The sequence below is a fragment of the Mus caroli genome, unplaced genomic scaffold (genome assembly GCF_978045245.1).
Source record: "Mus caroli unplaced genomic scaffold, Mus_caroli_1 scaffold_4, whole genome shotgun sequence".
NCBI lineage: Eukaryota > Metazoa > Chordata > Mammalia > Rodentia > Muridae > Mus > Mus caroli.
In genome coordinates, this window is record NW_028227259.1 from 47,942,482 (window position 1) to 47,961,488 (window position 19,007).

At 44.6% G+C, this 19,007-nt stretch overlaps 1 protein-coding gene across 2 annotated transcripts; it reads right to left on the reverse strand.

Moving 5' to 3' along the window:
* Window positions 1-851: 851 nt before the first annotated feature.
* On the reverse strand, window positions 852-16,614 carry Qdpr (quinoid dihydropteridine reductase). Of its 2 annotated transcripts, none has more exons than XM_021161951.3 (7): window positions 16,397-16,614; window positions 14,024-14,116; window positions 11,083-11,179; window positions 10,052-10,192; window positions 6,102-6,210; window positions 4,636-4,719; window positions 852-1,485 (listed from the first exon to the last, which is right to left on the reverse strand). In XM_021161951.3, the coding sequence occupies exons 1-7, from the start codon at window positions 16,490-16,492 to the stop codon at window positions 1,380-1,382; spliced, it is 726 nt and encodes a 241-aa protein (XP_021017610.1). In that variant the 5' UTR covers window positions 16,493-16,614; the 3' UTR covers window positions 852-1,379. The 2 variants fall into 2 exon arrangements, with proteins under 2 accessions (XP_021017610.1, XP_085692805.1); XM_085836679.1 differs by lacking the exon at window positions 16,397-16,614 and adding an exon at window positions 14,512-14,658.
* Between the last annotated feature and the right edge of the window lie 2,393 nt (window positions 16,615-19,007).

Here is a 19,007-nt window from a genome sequence, read left to right on the forward strand (position 1 = left end):
ATTTTGTATATTTTAGCAAACTCAGTCCCTGGTCTTCTCTGCATAGTTTTAGTGCCAGTTACCAGCTAATTTCCTCTCTGCTCTAGTCAGCCCATTGCCTGCACTGACAATATGCGAATACACCTACATGAATGTTGACAGCGTTAGTCACAGCAGCAGGAAGAAGCAGCCCAAGTATCAACTGGAGACCATGCCATGTGTGAGCCGGTCATAAAATATCAGCTAACTGCCTCTTTGTGAAATATCCAGAACAGAAAAATTCGCTGAGACGGAATGAAGATGGGTGGTGGCCAAGAGCCAGAGGGAGTAGGGCACTGAGAACTTCGTAAGGGCCATGAATTTGATTTTGCCAATGAAAATACTTTGGAACTAGAGGTGATGGCTATACACCAGAGTTGTATCCTAAATGCTGAAGCCCTTGCCTTACAATGGCAGGGATGTTTCATTCCATGAAAAGAGAAAGCAAACTAAAGGTCTTTATAATTTGTGACCATCTGGTGATGGGATTCTAGGCTCATGAAAGTCCTAGGGGCAATGATGATGCTAGTCATCTTTCTGGGCTGCAGCTTCCCCATCTGTAAACTGACCAGACTGGATCACATCCCCAGTCCTTAACCAGAAGGATGTGAATCAGTCACATGGAGAGCTGCTTCTGACCTCATGGAGCCATCCCACCCTCTAGTCATGTGCACATGGCCGGCTGGAGCCTGTGTTGCCATGTGAAATATACTCATCTCAGATCCACTCTACCCTCTTTTACTACAGCAGGAGAAAAGACCCTCATTCCTCATACTCCCGTTCTTCCAGGACCCCTATGTGTAAGTCAGGACTTGAGTGAAAAAGACAACACAAGACATGAAGTGTGTTTATTAGGAACAACACTCCAAACACTCACAAATGGTTTTCACAAACACTTAGCCTAGGCTGGAACACAAAAGGATATCACAACAGAGTCCATTGGATTTTGCTTGCTTACATCACCAAAGACTGTACATGGCAGTTAATTTTCAGGCTGTAAAAACTACATCTATGGCACCAACAAGGAATTTAAAAACAAGTTGGATTTCAAAGTGCCCCAAATGCCAAAAACTGAAAGTACTATCAAACGGGTCTCCAAATAAGTCTAGGATGCTGTGATGCAGGCCTGTCCGTATACCTCCCTGGGCCCTCAGCACTGATGGTGCTACCTACAGGCCTCTGCTCATTTCCCATAAACATACCTCACCATCCCAGGACAACAAAGGAATGCCATGTAAGAAACAAACAAGACTGATTATCTCCTACCACAAACAGGAATACAGAAAACATGGGGCCAGATTCAGCAACACAGACAGGTTAGTGATGTTTCGAGAGGGCTCTCCCAGGCACTGAGATGCAGCTTAGAAATATGCTGGAGTAAGCTCTGTCTTCCCATCTGTGGTTACCACCTGGATTAGGCTTCCTGAGTTTGGCCGTTTGTTCCCAGTGATCCAGTCATGGAAGGTTCTAGAATAACAAGAGATATGTTATACTTTTAAAGCATTCTTTGGGCACATACTAATATTCATACTGGTAGCCTTGGGTGTGAAGGGTGGTTTCTAGAAGGGACTGTGAGAAAGCCACTAGGCATCAGAGACATATACACAGGTCCCCAAAGAGCTCAGTACCTGACTCAGAATTAATGTAATCTTAGCTTTCAATTTTGCCTTTTTCTACATGGTCAAAATGCTTCACAACACAGTAGTATGATTTTAACTAACGAGACAATTTTAGACGATTAACTGTAAGAGACAGATATATGCACCAGACAGGCGTCCCTACAAGTTTTCCAGACTGCTGAGGACTCTGACATCCCAGGAGGTCAGTCTGACCCTTTAAATAAAAGGACATGCTATCTGCATATAACACACACATTCTCTCAGATGTTCCCCAAATCACCTCCAGACTATGGACAGTAACTTACATGACACATGTGCTATGTAATATACAGCAGTTAAAACTATACTGTCTTTAGGGAATGGCAACTGGGGTGGGGGGAGTCTCCACCTATTTAGCACTGAGCATATCCAGCGGTTTGATGTGAAGTTGGTTGAAGTGGCCATAAGCCAGCTTATGCTCTGTTCCTTCTCAAATTAAAAAAAAAAACAAACAAACTCGTCCTTCAATTTTAGCAAACATGCCTTGGGTGCTCAAAACAAGTTGTAAAGAAGCAGGCTGTTACAGAAAAGTGTATTGGGACTTAAAGCAACCAGATGATTGCGGAGGGCCAACTAAGTCTACCTGGACCACAAGGAAGACCCTGTCTATGACATTTAAAAAAAAAAAAAAAAACAGGGAGGAAAAAAGGCTCAAAGTTTTGTGTGAAAAAGCAAGGAGCAGATGACAATTTCTATCAGTGAGGCATTTACACTGGAGTCCCATCCACCTGAGGATCCAGTGTCAGGACCTCAAACCCTTAACCAGGAAGTACTTGGCTCTTGGGACACTGTGGTCCCAGTGTATAACCCTGAGGACTAGGTTAGACATTCAGTGGCCAGACACTTGGGTATCTTCTCTTGATATTGTACAAGCCAAGAAAGTGTATGGACTCAAAACCCAAAGCACTGATAAAAACACCCTGAAATACTGCCAACAGATTATGGTCCCATTTCTTAGCTTTCACTTTTGCCTTTTTCTACATGGTCAAAATGCTAGAGCTGAGCTGGGTGTCTGGGAAAAACAAAAAGTGACATTTGGGGATTTAAGGGTTTCTATTTTCATCACAGAAGTCTGTCTTGCCTTTGCCTTCCCAGGAGTGTGGAGTGGATGAGAGCGAAGGCATGCTTACCACAGGGGGTACAGAAGGTATCGTGCTCACAAGCATTTCAGACAAACTTCACACTAACTTGCCAAGCGAGTTTCAAGTAGGAAAACTGATTGCTAGAGCAAAGGGTGCCTGATACCCCATGTCGTGATTGGGTACTCAGGCCCAGGAGCCTCAGTGCTGGGTCCAGAGTCTAGATTCTAGGTTAATATGTCACTCACGCATTGTGGGAGCATTGGCCTTTAAGGAGAGATGGAAAAGCAACCACAAACCAAATCACGGTGTCTTCTCAACTTCCCTTCTCCAGCCTGTGTTAAAGCATGACTGCAGGCTCACCGTGGGGTGTGCAGGCCCACCCAGGCCTGCAGCCATACTGCCTAAGTAAGAGCCTGGCTTTGCTGGTCTTTGGGCAGGTTACTCAGTCTTAAATAAAAAGAATCTTCTATGAGCACTAAATAAAGTAATGGGAAGTGTCTGGGCTGGGCGGGTCAGGGGGCAAGGGTTCAGTTCAGTCACTATGCTTGCCACAAAAGCACAAGGATCTAATTTAGATCTCTGGAAAGTGCATTGAAGAAAAAAAAAAAAAGGCAGGCACAGCTGCACATGCCTATAATCCCTATACTGGCGAGGTGGAAGATATGAAGCCCTCTGGTGTTTATTCCAGCCAGTAGAGCCAGAACAGTGAGCTTCCAGTTACTGAGGGACTCTCATAGACTAAGGTGGAAGGGCTGCAGAGGTGACTCAGTGGGTAAGAGCTCACACTGCTCTTGTAGATGAGCCCAGTGCAGTTCCCAGCATGCACATCAGGCAGCTCAGAACCCCCTGGAATTCAAGCTCCAGGGACCATCTCCCCCCTAACTCCAGCCCCATGGACCTCCCAACACCTGCCTTCATGGGCACACATCCACAATCAGACACAGTGCATATAGAAATTTAAAAAAAAATACATCTTTTAAAAAATGGGAAATGGCTGAAGACACCCAATATTGATCACCTCTGATTCCCAATGCATGCATGCACACACACACACACACACACAACTAGTAGAAAGGGTTTAGAATAGTGCTTAGTATATAACTAGCACTATGCGGTTAAACATAAGTAGAAGTTCTCTCTATTTAATTTAAATGACTTGTAACAGTAGGTCAGAACTGCAAACACCGAGTACAGACATCAAAGCAGCTATGACATTGGCACCATGGGGAAGGTCACCTATAGGAACAGACGGTGACCTAGCCATCTCATGTCCAGGCAGCACCTGACTGTGGTAGGTGCCCAATGAACCTAGACTTATTAAAGCAGGCTTTAAGGAACTGAGATCAAAGGGACACCATAAAGAAAGACCTAGTCTTTCTCCAGGGAGCTTTCAAACTGTGTCCAGGTTCACTAACAGTTGACGAGGATTTTGAAAATGAAGGCATACATCAGTGGCTCAGCATCGATTGAGTCATGAGACTGACTTCCTCCTGTCTTCCTGCCTCCGAGTTGCTCCTGGATACACTACCAGTTTATAAGGAGGAGATGGGGCTGACAGAACACGTGGGTCACACACTGCCAAGTGTGTAACACACACAATCCTGCTTCCTTCTCATCATGGACCCTCGTTACACAGGCGAGCAGTCTGTATGCTAGGACACTTTACAGATATGCATACTTTGGTAGGACAGGGATAAGAAATAGAGTCAGGACTCATAGCAGGGCTATTAACCCCTTCATATAACTGCTCTTCTCCTAGACCAGCTGCCTCAGGCCCTCAGAGCCCCAGACCTTCACCCAGGGTCACTGAGAGTCCCCAAAGGGCAGGGAACAGAGCCTGGGGGCTGCTTAGTCACCCCCTTTCCTGTGATACTCACTCCACCAGGAACTCTAAGGGTGTCCAGGAGCTGAAGTCTGCCTCAGGCATTGATTTCCTGTTCATTGGGGTATCCAGGGTAACGCTGCAATGTAGAGATAAGTGTGTCATTTGTGCATCGTCTTCATAATAACAGGAGTCTGGTTCTTGACCATGAAAAGACAAACACAGCACTGCCACAGGGAGCCTCTGGCACTGAGAGTGACATTTACATGGAGAGATCAGACAAGATAATCAGAGACCAGCAAGCTGTCCACATTAACAAAAATCACAGCTGAGGGGAATCCAATAAGGCTCTTGGTGGCTTATACTTGGGGCAGACAGAAAGAAAACAGGGTGAGTCACATTTTACCTTTATGTCAAACACAGCCTTATCAAAGGCAAGTGCCTCATTAAAGCCTCCAATACTCTCTAAAATGTGGCAGATTCACTTCTAAAGATTTATGTGAAATAATATTCCTCAAAACATCAAAATGGTAAAATGTCATTTTTAACCATATGGCTGCCTTCCAGGAAATTTATGATATTCAGGAAGAAAATACAGAACTGGCTCAACACATTCGGCCATCAGTCAGAACAACCAGAGGGCAGCTCAGCCATCGAAACCTCACAAGTGAAGGACTGGAAAGCTAGCCAGTCCCGGTGCTGCCCCGGGAGCCCTTACAGCACAGAACGCAAGAGGCAAGCCAGTTGGCACTAGAATTCTTCCACTGAGAAACAACATGCCATGCCCAAGGCAGCAGCCTCGACCTGAGACAGACAGCTGACTGGGGATTTGCTTCCTGTCAGTTAGAAATGTCCCTGTGCATTCCCACAATCTCCTACAGAACTTCCCCAGGCTGCTGCACATGCCTGGCTCTACATGCACACTGACCTTATAGCAATGTGAAAACACAACTATATAAAGAAGAATAAAGTGTGTAGATAGATACTTGAAAAGTAAGAGTGGGCTTGAAAAGAAGGCACAAAAGATGAAAAAAGATAGATCCGTCCTCAAAACAGATGAATGTCTGAGATACTGCTACTGGCTGAATGTGCCTCCCAGGTCAGAGTCTTAGGTTGAAACCGAGCCTGTAGGGTAACAAGAGTAGGGCCTTTAAGAGATAATTAGGTCAGGGTGTGGCCCCATCGATGGATGGGGCACTGAAAGAAGGGCCTGAGAGAGCCCCTTTGACCTCCTACCATATGACAGTAGAGAGGTATCATCTAGGAACAGGCTCTCACCAGACACCAACCCTGCTGGCACCCTGTCCTTGGACTTTCCAGCCTATACAACTGTGATGTACAATGCTGTGGCTTATAAAATACCCAATCTAGGGTGTTTTGTACAGTAGCAAGAATACAGACAGGAGCTTAAGGGTCTTCAGTGTCACACACTCAAAGCCCTGATAGAAAGAGCCTCTCAAACCGTCAGCACTCAGAGGTGGACAAGATGTAAGCAATGGGACTCCCGTTCCATGCACTTACGGGAGCACAGCAATGGCAGCAGCCCCGGGGGGCATGCCACTGTTCTTCCCTGCAAGGCTCTGGCAGAGCTGATGGACGGCTCCCTTGGCCATGCCATAGCCGATCATCCCTGGGAAAGAGGAGAAAACAGCTGGTTACATCAATGTCAGATGCTATAGCTCCTCAACCTCTCTGTCCCCTTAGAACTCTAGCCACAGCTGTGTCCTTTAGCATGGTACCTCCACTAGCCCTGCCAGAATAACAGCAAACAGAGCAAAGTGATGGGACAGCTAGGCCTCTGGCCAGTTTGCAAAAATGCAGGTTTTTAAAGGGCACAGTGCCACAAGCTATTCCCCTTCTTCAGGTGACACGGAGGAGTACAAAGAATCCTAGGAGTTTTTTGTTTTGTTTGTTTGTTTGTTTGTTTGTTTTTTGGTTTTTTGAGACAGGGTTTCTCTATATAGCCCTGGTTGTCCTGGAACTCACTTTGTAGACCAGGCTGGCCTCGAACTCAGAAATTCACCTGCCTCTGCCTCCTAAATGCTGGGATTAAAGGCGTGAGCCACCACGCCCGTTTTTTTTTTTTTAAAGACAGGTTCTCATTATGTTGTTCTGGCTAGACAAGAACCAGCTATGTAGAATACACTTGGCCTCAAACTTGCAGCTATCCTACCTCTGCCTATGAATTACTGTCATGAGCTACCATGCCCAACTTCAGAAAAAGGCATTCAATGTATTTTTTAAACTACTTTATTTATTTATTTATTTATTTATTTATTTATTTATTGTGTGTGTGTGTCTGTGTGTGTATGTGACTATGCACATGTACACACATCATAGCACATGTATGGAAATCAGAGGACAGCTTGTAGACGTTGTTTTTTTCCTTCTACCATGAGAGTCCTAAGGATCAAATTCAGGTCATCAGGCTTGGTGGAAAATGCCTTTTCCCACAGAGCCCATCTCCCCAGCCCTCAATACATTTTTATTTATACGAACATGATAGTCATGGTGGCACAGACCTCCCATCCCAGCAATTGGAGTATGAGTTCAAGTCCATCCCAAGATACGGAGGATGCACTCTGCTCCAAAACATAAAAAATGCTTTTAATATAAAAATGTGTGTCTAGAAAGAGTGTGGTTGGCTGCACATAAGATCACATATAGAATGCTTCTGGATGCCTGAAGTCTATGACTAACTGTACCTGGGGAGTGCTGTAGGGATCAGGCACTTGAGCAGGCGCCAACCTCCCTATTAAGTGTATGTCTTTCAGCCCCATGTGAAATTTCCTATATATGCTGGTGAAAACGAGCTAATAAAATTACACTAATAAAAATAAGACATTGCCATCCACTTTCTCCCTAAGTTCTACTCATCCCTTGGACACATCAGCTCCTCCATACAACATTTCCAGGGACAGAATCTTCTCTATTCTCTCTTTTTCCCCCATTTCTCCCCTTGACTCATCCAGGGTATTTGCTTAGAAAGTAATTTAGCAGCACAGGTTCCCTGCTCCCTGCTGCTGTGGCAGGCCCTCAACACCCTGCCAACAGTCAATATATGAACCAGATCAATCTGCCATCTGCCAGCTCACTCCTCACTTCCCAGCCAGGAAGTCTCAGAAAAGCCACCTAAAATCACTCAGGTTTATCTCAACTGTAATCAAGAGACAGTCACTTTCATATCTTCCAGGTACCTCTCTCTGATAAACAAAAGAACATTACACATAGAATTCCAAAAATCTTATACTTCAAAAATAAATGGACCAATGTGCAATGTGCATAAAAAGCTGCACATGTTCAGGGTGTCCCATTTGAGCCCATCTTGACACAAGTACACAGGCCTCCTTCAGCTTCCTCTCCCACAACAGCTCACTGAGGCTCTAAGTGAAGTCAGAGATGCTCTGTCACAGACGGTCTGCAAGTGTAATAGCTCAAGAGGCATCCCAAGTCCAGGGAGGTGGGATTCGCAGTCCAGTCCAGGAACCAATCAGTGATCAGCTTCAGCAACATCAGATTGCCAAAGAAGGTCAAGGTCTCAAGAAGTTACTTAGAGAGGGATTTCACCATCCTCCTTTCTCTGTCTTATCAGAGGGCAGGGAGCCAATGGTTTAAAAATACAACAAACTCAGCAAAGCACAGGGAGCGCTCTACCTCTCCACTCCCAACGCTGTAACAGCTGGGAAGCTCTGAAAGGAAAGAAATGAGCACCAAGCAACCCAAGAATAATTCAACAGGACTACACAGATTCGACGAGGTTGTCTGGGTTAGGTCCTTTGCAAAAGACTTTTTAAAAGTACGGACAACTACAATGAACACTTTCTTCCAAATTATAATGTGATCATATGGTCCCTTAAAAGTGGCTTCCAAACACAGCACAGGATGGCTGCAGAGCAGAAGGGTCATTCAGAGGAACCATCACGTCGAACTATCTGCACTTATAAACCAATGGAAATGGGAAACTGCTTTGTCTTTTAGAAAAATTAGTCTTTCAGTCCCAAGGTTTTGTTTTTGAAATGTCAACCTATTACTCATTTCTCTGTTTACTTTCTAGTGCCGCTGCCCTATGTTCCGTTTAATAAAAAGCAGCTCTCAAGCAGAAAGACACCTAACATTTACACAGCTTTAATTAGCAATAGCCACGGACCTGTTAGCTCTTGTGCCCTGCGAAATGCAATGAACAGCAAGAAATTACTAATGAGCAAGAGACTCAGGGTTCAAAGAGTTTCATTTAAAATTGAGAAGGGGCCCCAAGATCTCTACTACTTAGATTTTCAAAGGAATACATTTTAAACCCAAGCAATACAGATAAGACTGCTTTCCAGCTGGAGAGATGGCTCAGCGGTTAAGAGCACTGACTGCTCTCCAAAGGTCCTGAGTTCAAATCCCAGCAACCACATGGTGGCTTACAACCTCATAAAATAAATAAAATTTAAAAAAAAATCCACAATGAGGAAAGAATTTAAAAAAAAAAAAAAAAAAAAAGACTGCTTTCCACCAATCTGTCACCTACTTAAATTCCTCTAGCCTTGGCCCTAAATGAATGTACAAAATGCACCCATCCCCCAAATGGGTGCTGTCCTAATCCTAAATTCAGAAAGGTACTGTGTATCTAGAGACAAGGTCTTTAAAGTGGTAATTAAGTTAAAGTAGGATCGTTAGGGTGTGACCCTCATCTAGAATGACCAAGGTGTTTCTAAGGGGTAGAACTTAGGACACAGACACACAAGGCAATGACTATCTAGAGTGCAAGAAGGCAGCCATCTATAAGCCAATGAGTGAGGAGTAAGGCCTCAGAACCAACCTACCAACATCCTGGTCTTGGATATCTCATCTCTAGAACTGTTAGGAAGCATGTGTTTGTTGTTTGATCAAGCCAAGGCATGGCAGCCCCAACAAACATATACAGGGAATAAGAAATGCAAAAGAAAGGGTCTTTGTGGTGGCACATACTAGAAACAATCAGGGGTTTTCTCCAAAGTATATTCACTACATATTAATTAAATAATTATGGACAATTCATTTAATTCTCTAAATTTTGTTTTCCTAACCAAGGAATTGAAAAGGTAATAAAGATTCAATAAATACATGTGTGAAGTGGAAAGTATGTATAATAATACTTGATATTTCATATGAATATAGTAAGCTCTAACATGTGGTAGGCACTATATGTCTATATGTCAGCAACTTTGTGGTTGCTCTTAAGTTAGATAATACAGTTTGCAATTAAAGAAACTGGCAAAAATTTGACCAGGAATCAGGGTCAAGAATCCATCTGCCAAGATTATTTCCCTGGGACAAGATTAAGAGTGCTCCTCACTCATAAGAGGATTCGGCATAAAAGGCAGTAGATCCACCCAATGGGAAAGTTCTTGTGGCACAAAGGGATTTGCACCTCCTCAACCCAGGATGTATCCATCTCTGCAGCAGGAGAATTATTCACACTGCACACATGGAAAATGAAGGCTTACCAGGAGTCCCATCCAAGGCAGCTTTGGCCCCAGCCAGGGTCAAGAGGCCTCCTTCCTTCAGGTGCTTTGTGGCCAAGTGGCTAGAGATAGTGGATGTCCACATACTCTGCTTCCACATCATGTCACAGTTTTTAAAAAGTGCTGAGGAATAGGACAAAAAAAAAATATATGAGCTCATCATTTCCAAAGAAGAACCCAGAAAGCAAGCTCAACTCACACTGCCTGCACTACAGGGACCCTCCAGAGCCTGCTGGTCTATCACAGCGTTTAATAAAAACAGCACAGGGCTCAATGGTGAGAGTTGCAGATTCAAACACAGGCCATACCGTCTCCCAAGGCTCAGCTTCCTCGCCTGCTAACTGCCAAAGTTTTAGCCAATAGACTTTAGCAAATAAGTCTGGGGTCAACAGACTCACCAGACTGTCATGGCTTTTAAAACCATGGCTTTAAAACCAAAAATGGTTTTACTTTATAAAAACGCTTAGATTAATAATAGGAATACCTATCCCTATTCTGGCTTTTACCAATGATAAAATTCCATGTTACTACTACCCCACAGCCATAAAAAGGGTCTTTACAGAGTTACATTTTCATGGATAAAACTTTCATGAGAGCCTTTAAGAGTCTGTAAAAGAGCACTGAAACAGTGACCACTTCATAGCTGTGTTGGCCTTCTGGCCCTGCCAGAGAGACTGGGAAGGAACAGGTGGTGACACTGTCACACTGTCAGCCTCCCCCACCCTAGCTCTCATGCTCTCTTGACCTCCCTCCTTTCACCACAGCATGATGCTGGAAGAAAATACCCACTAGACACCCGCCTGTGACTCTGGACTTCCCAGCCTATAGACCTATGAGCAGTCAGTCTCTACAAATCATCCACTGCTTTCACCACAAACCAAAGAAAGAGACGGAGCTGTGGCAAGGATCCCGAGAGACAAACAGAAAAGCAGCTGGCCTGCCGCTTCATGTATACCAGAGCTCTGTCAGCTAGATAAAGAGCAGAGCAATGATTAACTCAGAGAAGGACTCACACTTGGATTTGGCATTGCCCCCGGCCCATCCTCCAGCCACACAGAGAATTGCGTCCACCTTCTGGTCACCTAGGAGCTTTCCAACATCAGCAGTGACCTTAAACAAAAGAGGCAAAAAGATGTACAAACTGGAAGGTGAGTTTGCTTCTTTATAAGCTAGTTTACCAGCCGAGCAATTGGCCTGGAATATTAGATGGGAGAAGTTCTATACGTTTTAGATAGTAAAGTCAACCACCTCTCAATATGGCTTCCATAAAGTAGCACCTCTACATGAACATTCTATAGGGCAGGGACATAAGCACTCCCTGAAGCCAAATAATAAAGAAAGGGAGGGAAAGGGGTTTTAAGAACATCACTAGGGCCTTGTGACAAACAGGTGAAGTTTTGATATTGCCTTTCCATATTTTCTTCAGGAGTCACAAACTCATGATCCGAGAAGGTTCATTTCACTCACCCTCCCCCACCTCAAACAAAAAAACACTTTAACAAAGAAATATCACTAAAAACCAAAAGAGGAGAAAAAAAATCAACTGCAAAATGTAAGTATGTGCGGAGTACACAGAGTTCATTTCAATGGTCTCTATGTTTAAAATCTTCAAGCCCTGAGCATATACCACACACTCTCACTATCATTTATTAAAAGGGAAACCTGGCACACAGGCTATGTTGGCTGGCCACTGTGGCTCTTATTTGCTGGAATGTCTGAGGTAATGCCTCTGAGGTATTCAGAATGCTCCATTTTTTTTTTTGAAAACTCACACTAAGACCCAACATCTCTCCAGTGGCCTCTCCATGGAACCATTACTTCTTCTCTGAAGGCTATTGTCTCTGTAAAAGTAATGCTCAGCCAATGAAAGACAAGCTTTTCCTGCATACCCCACCTAATGCTTTCCTTTTAGACAGATTCTAGAACCCTGTGCCTTTTACTTAGCCAGGTATATTGTTTGTTGATCTTCCTCCTATGGCCCTGATCCATCCTATGGGCTCCTCCCTTCTTTCAGAAGCCAAGTCTCTCTGCTCAGAACCTGGACCCTGACTGAAAGAGGCTGTATTCACTCTTCACTCTCCACATATGCATGGGCCCAGCATCCATGCCATCCTGCCTACTCGTCAAGACGCTCATCAACGCTTTTAACCTTTCTTCATTCTTACAATAAGATAAGGCCAAATCCCAGCCTCTTATATTTTGCTCTCTGCCCAAGAATCTCCTAGAGATTCAATTCACTTCTCACTTCTAGAACTCTTGTCCCTAGCTGAATTTCTTGACCAAGAGACCAATTTCACATATGCTAAAATTAGAATTTCCTCTTCTGGTACCTCAAAATTAAAAACCAAGTATCATATAGTTGACTCAGAAATTCACAATGGAAAGGAAGGAAGAAGATCTATAGATTTATCATAAGGCATTTTGCCCTACTGATACATTCCATGTAGTCAAGTCTTAGGTGGGGAAACTTTGACATTCAAAAACCTATACGGTGGCTAGCAAGATGTCTCAGCAAATAAAACTGCTTCCTGCACAGACCTGTTAGCTGACTTAGACCCCTAGATCCAGTGGTGTAAGGCAAGAACTGCTTCCAAAAGTCACCCTCAGGTCTCCATACAACCATTATGGCATGAGCATCCACAATAACGTTCTCATTCATTCACTCACCTCCCCTTCTTCCTCCTCTCTGATAATAGCAATAACAATAATGATAATAAATAGATCAGTCCACACTGATATCAGAACTTATACTTAACAAGAACTGAGGAGACTCTAAAAACAGAACCCTCACCTAGAAGAGCTATGCCTTTCCAAGACCAGGCATTGCTCTTCACATGAGTTTTTCCTTTTATTACTTTATTCACACGACGTTAGTTTGTTTTGAGGCAGTATAGCTCACTACAGAAGAGCACAACTGTAAAGCCCACTGCCCAGGCTCAAACATTAGCTATGCCACTCTCCTACCTGTGTGACTTTATGCAAAGATCTTTCCCACATTTGGGATTTAAAACAGTCAAGGAACATGAAACCTCAGCCAGTGCTGAGACCACCGGAGAAAGCACAACAAAGCAGACCGACTTACAAACTAAGTTTGGGTCAGGAAACTGCTGCCCTAGCTGTAGCACCAACTAGCTTTTCAGACTGTCACTGGCTGAAACCGAGTGACCCCACTTGCCTCCCCATCCTGAAAACATTACTAATGCAGAGAAGGAGCTGGGGATTCCTTGGGAATGAGGGTGGGAACACAGGCCTGAGTCCTCCAGGCAGTGGGTCAGAGGCCTGCTCCAGATGCAGGACTGCTTAAGAACTCTGAGATACTCATATTAAGCTATCCATGAAATGGGCAATATCATCCCTTCTGAGGAGGAGTGGTATCTTGGGAAGAAGGGTGACATCACCATTTATTTACATGTCTCTAGAGTTTTATTGTTTTCCCTGTTTTATAATTTGTCCACAATTTCACAACTGAAAATACTAAGTTCTGTCAGTATTTATGCTTTGAACTAGCTTAACTTCACTTTTCAAAAGATACTTAACCACACTATTCTCATTAAATAGTAAAAACAAATTAATTTAAATAAGAAAACCTGAAGCCTACAATAAGGAAAAATCTAAGTAAGCCACAGTTAGCCAACAAAATAAAATTTTATACATCACCAAAGTGTTTAGGTGAGATAAAGTATTTAAACTAAAGGGTAAATTTTTTTTAAAAAGCTAACTATCAAATATAGAACATAAGACATGCAAAAAAAAAAAAAAATCACAGGACACACACAGGAAAGACGAGGACATTTGCCAAAATCAGCCAGTCAGAAATAGAGCCTAGAGTTTACTTTTTGTTGTTCAGGTTTTCTAAGTGATCCCCCAGAGGACTTTAGAATTGGCAGACAAAGAACACAGCCGGCGGAACCTTCCCTGGGCCTCTCCCGTCACAGCGAGGGATATTAGAATTACCTGGTCAGCCTGTTCTGTGAATGAATCCGTCATCTTAACAACCACGCTGGCGCTGGCCTCTTCGTTCTCCACCACATCGATGCTGGCTACCCACTGGGGCAAGGAAAACAGCTTCGGTCAAGAAGTGGTGGCTTGTGACTTCTCTAAAGAGCAACCCCCAGAAATGGGAGCAAAGAGACTTAAACTGAACGACACAGGACCAGAAATGTTTCCAGTTTGCAATTTGGTACTATGAAATGTTTGCATATACTTATCTTGGAGATGGGACTAAAGTCTAAACACAAAATTCACATGTTTAATATAATCTGTATAATTTTACATAGTACGTTAATAATCTTGACCATGCAACAGACTTCATTCATGGTATGAAACTTCCCATCTGGGGTATCATATAGCCCTTTAAAAGCGCAAGATTTAGAAACATTTCAGATCTTTGGATATTTACCATGTAAACAAAAACCCACTAGAGAAAGGTAATAACAACTGACCTCCCAGACATCCTTCAGGGACCACTGACTGCAGCCCAGGGTGCTCTGAACACCTTCCTTCCCCTTCCCTGCTGGACTCTGAAGGTCTAGAGACACCTGATCTCTGCCACCAAAACTTAAACCTGCGCCCATGGGAGACAGCTACAAACAATATGGAGTTGGAGGGGCAGGGATGGGCCACCCTGAGAATGACAGATGCTGAAATAGAAACTATGTGTCACATATTGTTACTCTTCTCATGTTATAAAGCCATTTCAAAATGTAAAACCCTTCCCAATTCACACCGCTTGGGTTCATAGAGATGATGGCTGGCCTATGAAAGACCCCTGCCCTCCAGCAGAGGCAAATGAGCCTTCAGTGCGGCCATCCGACTGAGGTATTAGCGTGGCAATCTTTTCCACCATACAAAGTGGGTGACTGATTAACAGGGTCAGTAAAAGTAAAATGATGTGGATGCTCAATACTCCATGGCAGAGTTTTACCCCAGAAACCTCCAGGTCCTTCAGACTGAAGACCCAGGTGTCAGTATCTACCTTTAAGAGCAATTACAGCCTTACTCAGCACTCATTACTTGTATACCACAAACCATGGGGAATAATACAAAGTCAGCTCCAACCAGCCCTCCCTTGGGTGCCAGGGAGGAGAGGGAACAGAATCCAGGCAAATCAATTAAATTAGCATATCAGACTCAATACAGGGGCCAAGGAGGAACAATGCTTACTGGCTGGCTCCCTGGCTCCTGTTCAGCTCCTTCCTAGCCATAGTGTCACCTAAGGCCTCCCATATCAACCATCCACCAAGACAAGCTCTCACAGACACGGACAGCCACGGGCAAATCGGCCTGTGCAATTCATCAGCTGAGGGTCCCTCTCTCAGGGTGACTCTGGATTGTCAATGTGACAATACAACCCAACCAGCTCAAGAGGATCAATGAAGTTAGAATCCACGAGAGCTGCTATGTAGGAGTACAGAGCCCGGTGGGGGCAGACACACCCCGCACCTTCAGTGCTGCCTGTCTCCACTCTCCAGTACACCAGTCTTCGAAGATTGTAGAAGACATCCAGTCTCCCAAGGATCTAAATAGGTCGTGGTATTATTCTTGTACCATACTTAAGCCAGAACAAAATCCTGTGTTCCTCTTTGTAGTCCCAGGAGATCCTTTGCTCAGGCTGTGCCGCTTCTGCTAACTAAACTCTCAGGAAGGTGCCCCAAACTCCAGGGCTTACTCTAGAAGTGTCCAGTGCTGAGCCATTCTGATCCCTGCTAAGAGGCTAGGGCCATGATCAGCTCTCTGCACTCACTTGCCACCATCTGAGGGGACACCTGACAAAGTAGGTGAAATATCCTTTACTAAGCAAAGACGTCAGCAGCTGCGGGGCTGAGCCTTCGACTACGCGTTCCAACAAGGCTAATAATATTGCCTGCAACACAGACTGCAGTGTCGGTAACAGCTAGCACTTAAACGGCGTTTACCTACTATCTCATTTACTCATCACGATTGGCCCAAGAATAAACAGGATCGTTAATGCTATTTTAATTTACAAGGGAACTGAGGCTAGCGGGAATTAGGGAAATCAATTCAAGGTCACTAGGCTAGTAACTTAGGGCAGCCCAATTCCAGAGTCTTCATTCTGCTTTTCCCCTCCCAGTTCGCCCACACCGCTCCACTTCCCTCCCGAGTCACGCTGGACCTTCCGGGCCTGGAGGAGGCCTAGGGAGCACCTACACCCCACGCTCTTTGCAGGGCAAAGGCCAGGCACCTGTGACCCAGAGCAGACCGGTGCGTGCGCGTGCAGCCTAGTCACGCGTGCACATGGCCGGCAGTCCCCGATCTCCCCGCTACTCCGAGAGCCTGCCGCTTGCAGCGGCCGTCACGCAGTGTTACCCAGTTGCGGGCCCGGAAGGCCTGTACGCAGCGCGAGCCCAGAGCGCCCCTGCCGCCGTACACCAGCACCCGGCGCGCCTCGCCTGAAGCCGCCATCCTGCTCCTGACAGACTCCCGCGGTACTGAACGCCGAGCCCAAACGCACTTCGAGGCTCACAGCTTCCCTGAGAAGAACTCAGGAAGGTTGCCTAGAACACCCGCCCTGCCTGTGCTCCGCCCCCAAAGCTCCGCCTCGAGGTGGAGACGGAGACATTGCAGAGCCACGCCTCCTGCTTCGGCCAATAGGAGCGCGAAAGCCGGAGCGCGTGATCTCGACTTGCCCCGCCTACTTTCCACGCCCTAAAACTAAGATACAGTAAACCACGCCTTTCTCCTGTGGACCTTTAGAAACTAAGCCGCGAGACACACGCTCTCTACTGCGCCCCGCCCATCTGCCCCGCCTTCACCTCCCTGGAGCCAATAGGAGTGTAACAACCTAGGCGCGTGCTCTAAGCTGTGCCCTGCCCACCTGCCCCGCCTCCTCTTGTAGCCCAGTAGGCGCGCAGCACGCTCTTTGCAGTGCAGTGAACCCTACCTAGGGCGCGGACAGATGCTAGGTTCCGCCCTCAGGCAGGGAGTTTTCTGGAGCGCCACCACGCAGCCAGAAGCAAGGGTTTATTAGAGCAGAAGCTGCTGGGCTCAAATTAGTGAAAGTAATTACAGATACAAACAGACCACAATATTTTAACTCCCAAGTAAGACATGAACTTTGACCCCATTGTATAATAGCTGCATGGCCTAAGCGACTTCAATTGTTTTGTGCTGTGCGTCCGTTTCCTAGCAAATAAAATGTGAATAATAGGCTGTGCCTAGAGTTGGAGAAAAGAGTATAAAAGGTACATCGAGTAGTGCACAGCTATTAGCCTAATCAATACTGGTTATTAAAATTCCCTGAGCATCTTAGAAGTCTGTTCCATTTGATCAAAAGGAGGACAACTGTGTAAGAGGGGTCACATTTAAAAGTGAAAATCTGCCAAAACAGTAATACAGAATGTGTAGTGCTCTGAAGTTTAAACCTTTCCATTTCTTGAATTAGTGCCTTTAAAACAAAGAATATGATGGGGAGCTACTACTATATTTAAAATAGTATTAGTATATAGCACAACAGCTTTTGATCTGGTAGGGGCACAAATTTCCACTGTCAGGACCTGTGCTATCCAAGGTAGAATTGTTGAGAAGTCTGAGGAGAGAGAAAGGTACAGTGCCCTCCACAGGTCAGGCACTGCTTCACACAATGTGTGTGTGCGCGAGTTCACTTTCCTGTACACAACAATCCTAGAGCTGGCTGTAAAAACTAGCATGGGAGTCTCAGACACCTGCCTAAGGAGAGCAACCCTGAACCTGGTCTTTGATAATTAAGAGTTGCTCTTGACCACCACTTCAGTCAGCATGGCATGAGTTTGCTAGAACTCAGGTGTGACACACCCCACCCCCCAGAATTCTTCTGAAAACCTCAAAACATTGAAATTTAATATAAGTTCATCATTTAATTCAGATCTATGACTCCGAGGTATTAAGTATATCCTATCCTCTCATTCCGAGTGTTAAAATAAGAATGCCAGCTAACATTATTTGCCATGAATTAATGTGCCGGGCAGTCTTCCAGAGCTCTTGTGTGTACTGTCTCATTTATTGGCAGATAAACATTTTCTACTTCCAGAACACTGTGGGAACGTTGAACTGCCATACTTCGAAGACCTACATTCCAGCCCAGCATCTGCATTGCTTTGCCCATAAGGAAAACAATGGCCCACAAGGTTGCTGGAGCATCAGAGATGCTAAATCCCACGCCAAAGCCCTTTGTACCTGGTAGAGCACCCCAACAGGCTTCAGAATGCTGTTCTTTATTTCCCTATGGAGAAGCCACCGTAGCGAGTCCCCTCACCAGTGGGAATCGTGTCACTCCTATAACATGCTCACAAGTCTCCATGAGAGAATCCCAAGGTTCCCACTGACCAACAATGAAACTTGAGAAGCCCCTCCAGGGATAAGTGACAACACTGGAGAGTTTACTGTGCCACTTTTACCTAGCTTTGCTCCCCAAGGTTTTCACAGAATGGCTTTTGCCAGTCTCACAGGACACCTACATTCAGCAAGACAGTGAAGGTCACAATTCTAAAAGCCTAAGTATAAAACAGAGAATAGAAATTTTTCATTCCTGGGGTCTACAGATTATAGAAAGAGACAGAGGGGCTTGCTGGAAATAAGGGATCCAGAGGAAGTGGGAAGGGAATAAGAAAGGGAAAGGGGTGAAGAATATGATCAAAGTAACATTATATGCATGTATAAAGTCACCAATGAGATAGATATAGGTACATACATACACACAGATACATAGATAGATAGATAGATAGATAGATAGATAGATAGATAGATAGATACAGAGAGATATAAATAGATGAAAGATAGATGATAGATATAGATATATACATGCACAGATATACATAGATGATAGATATATGTACATACACAGATATAGATACATACATACACAAAGATCTAGATAGATAGATAGATAGATAGATAGATAGATAGATAGATAGATGAAAGAAAGAAAGAAAGAAAGAAAGAA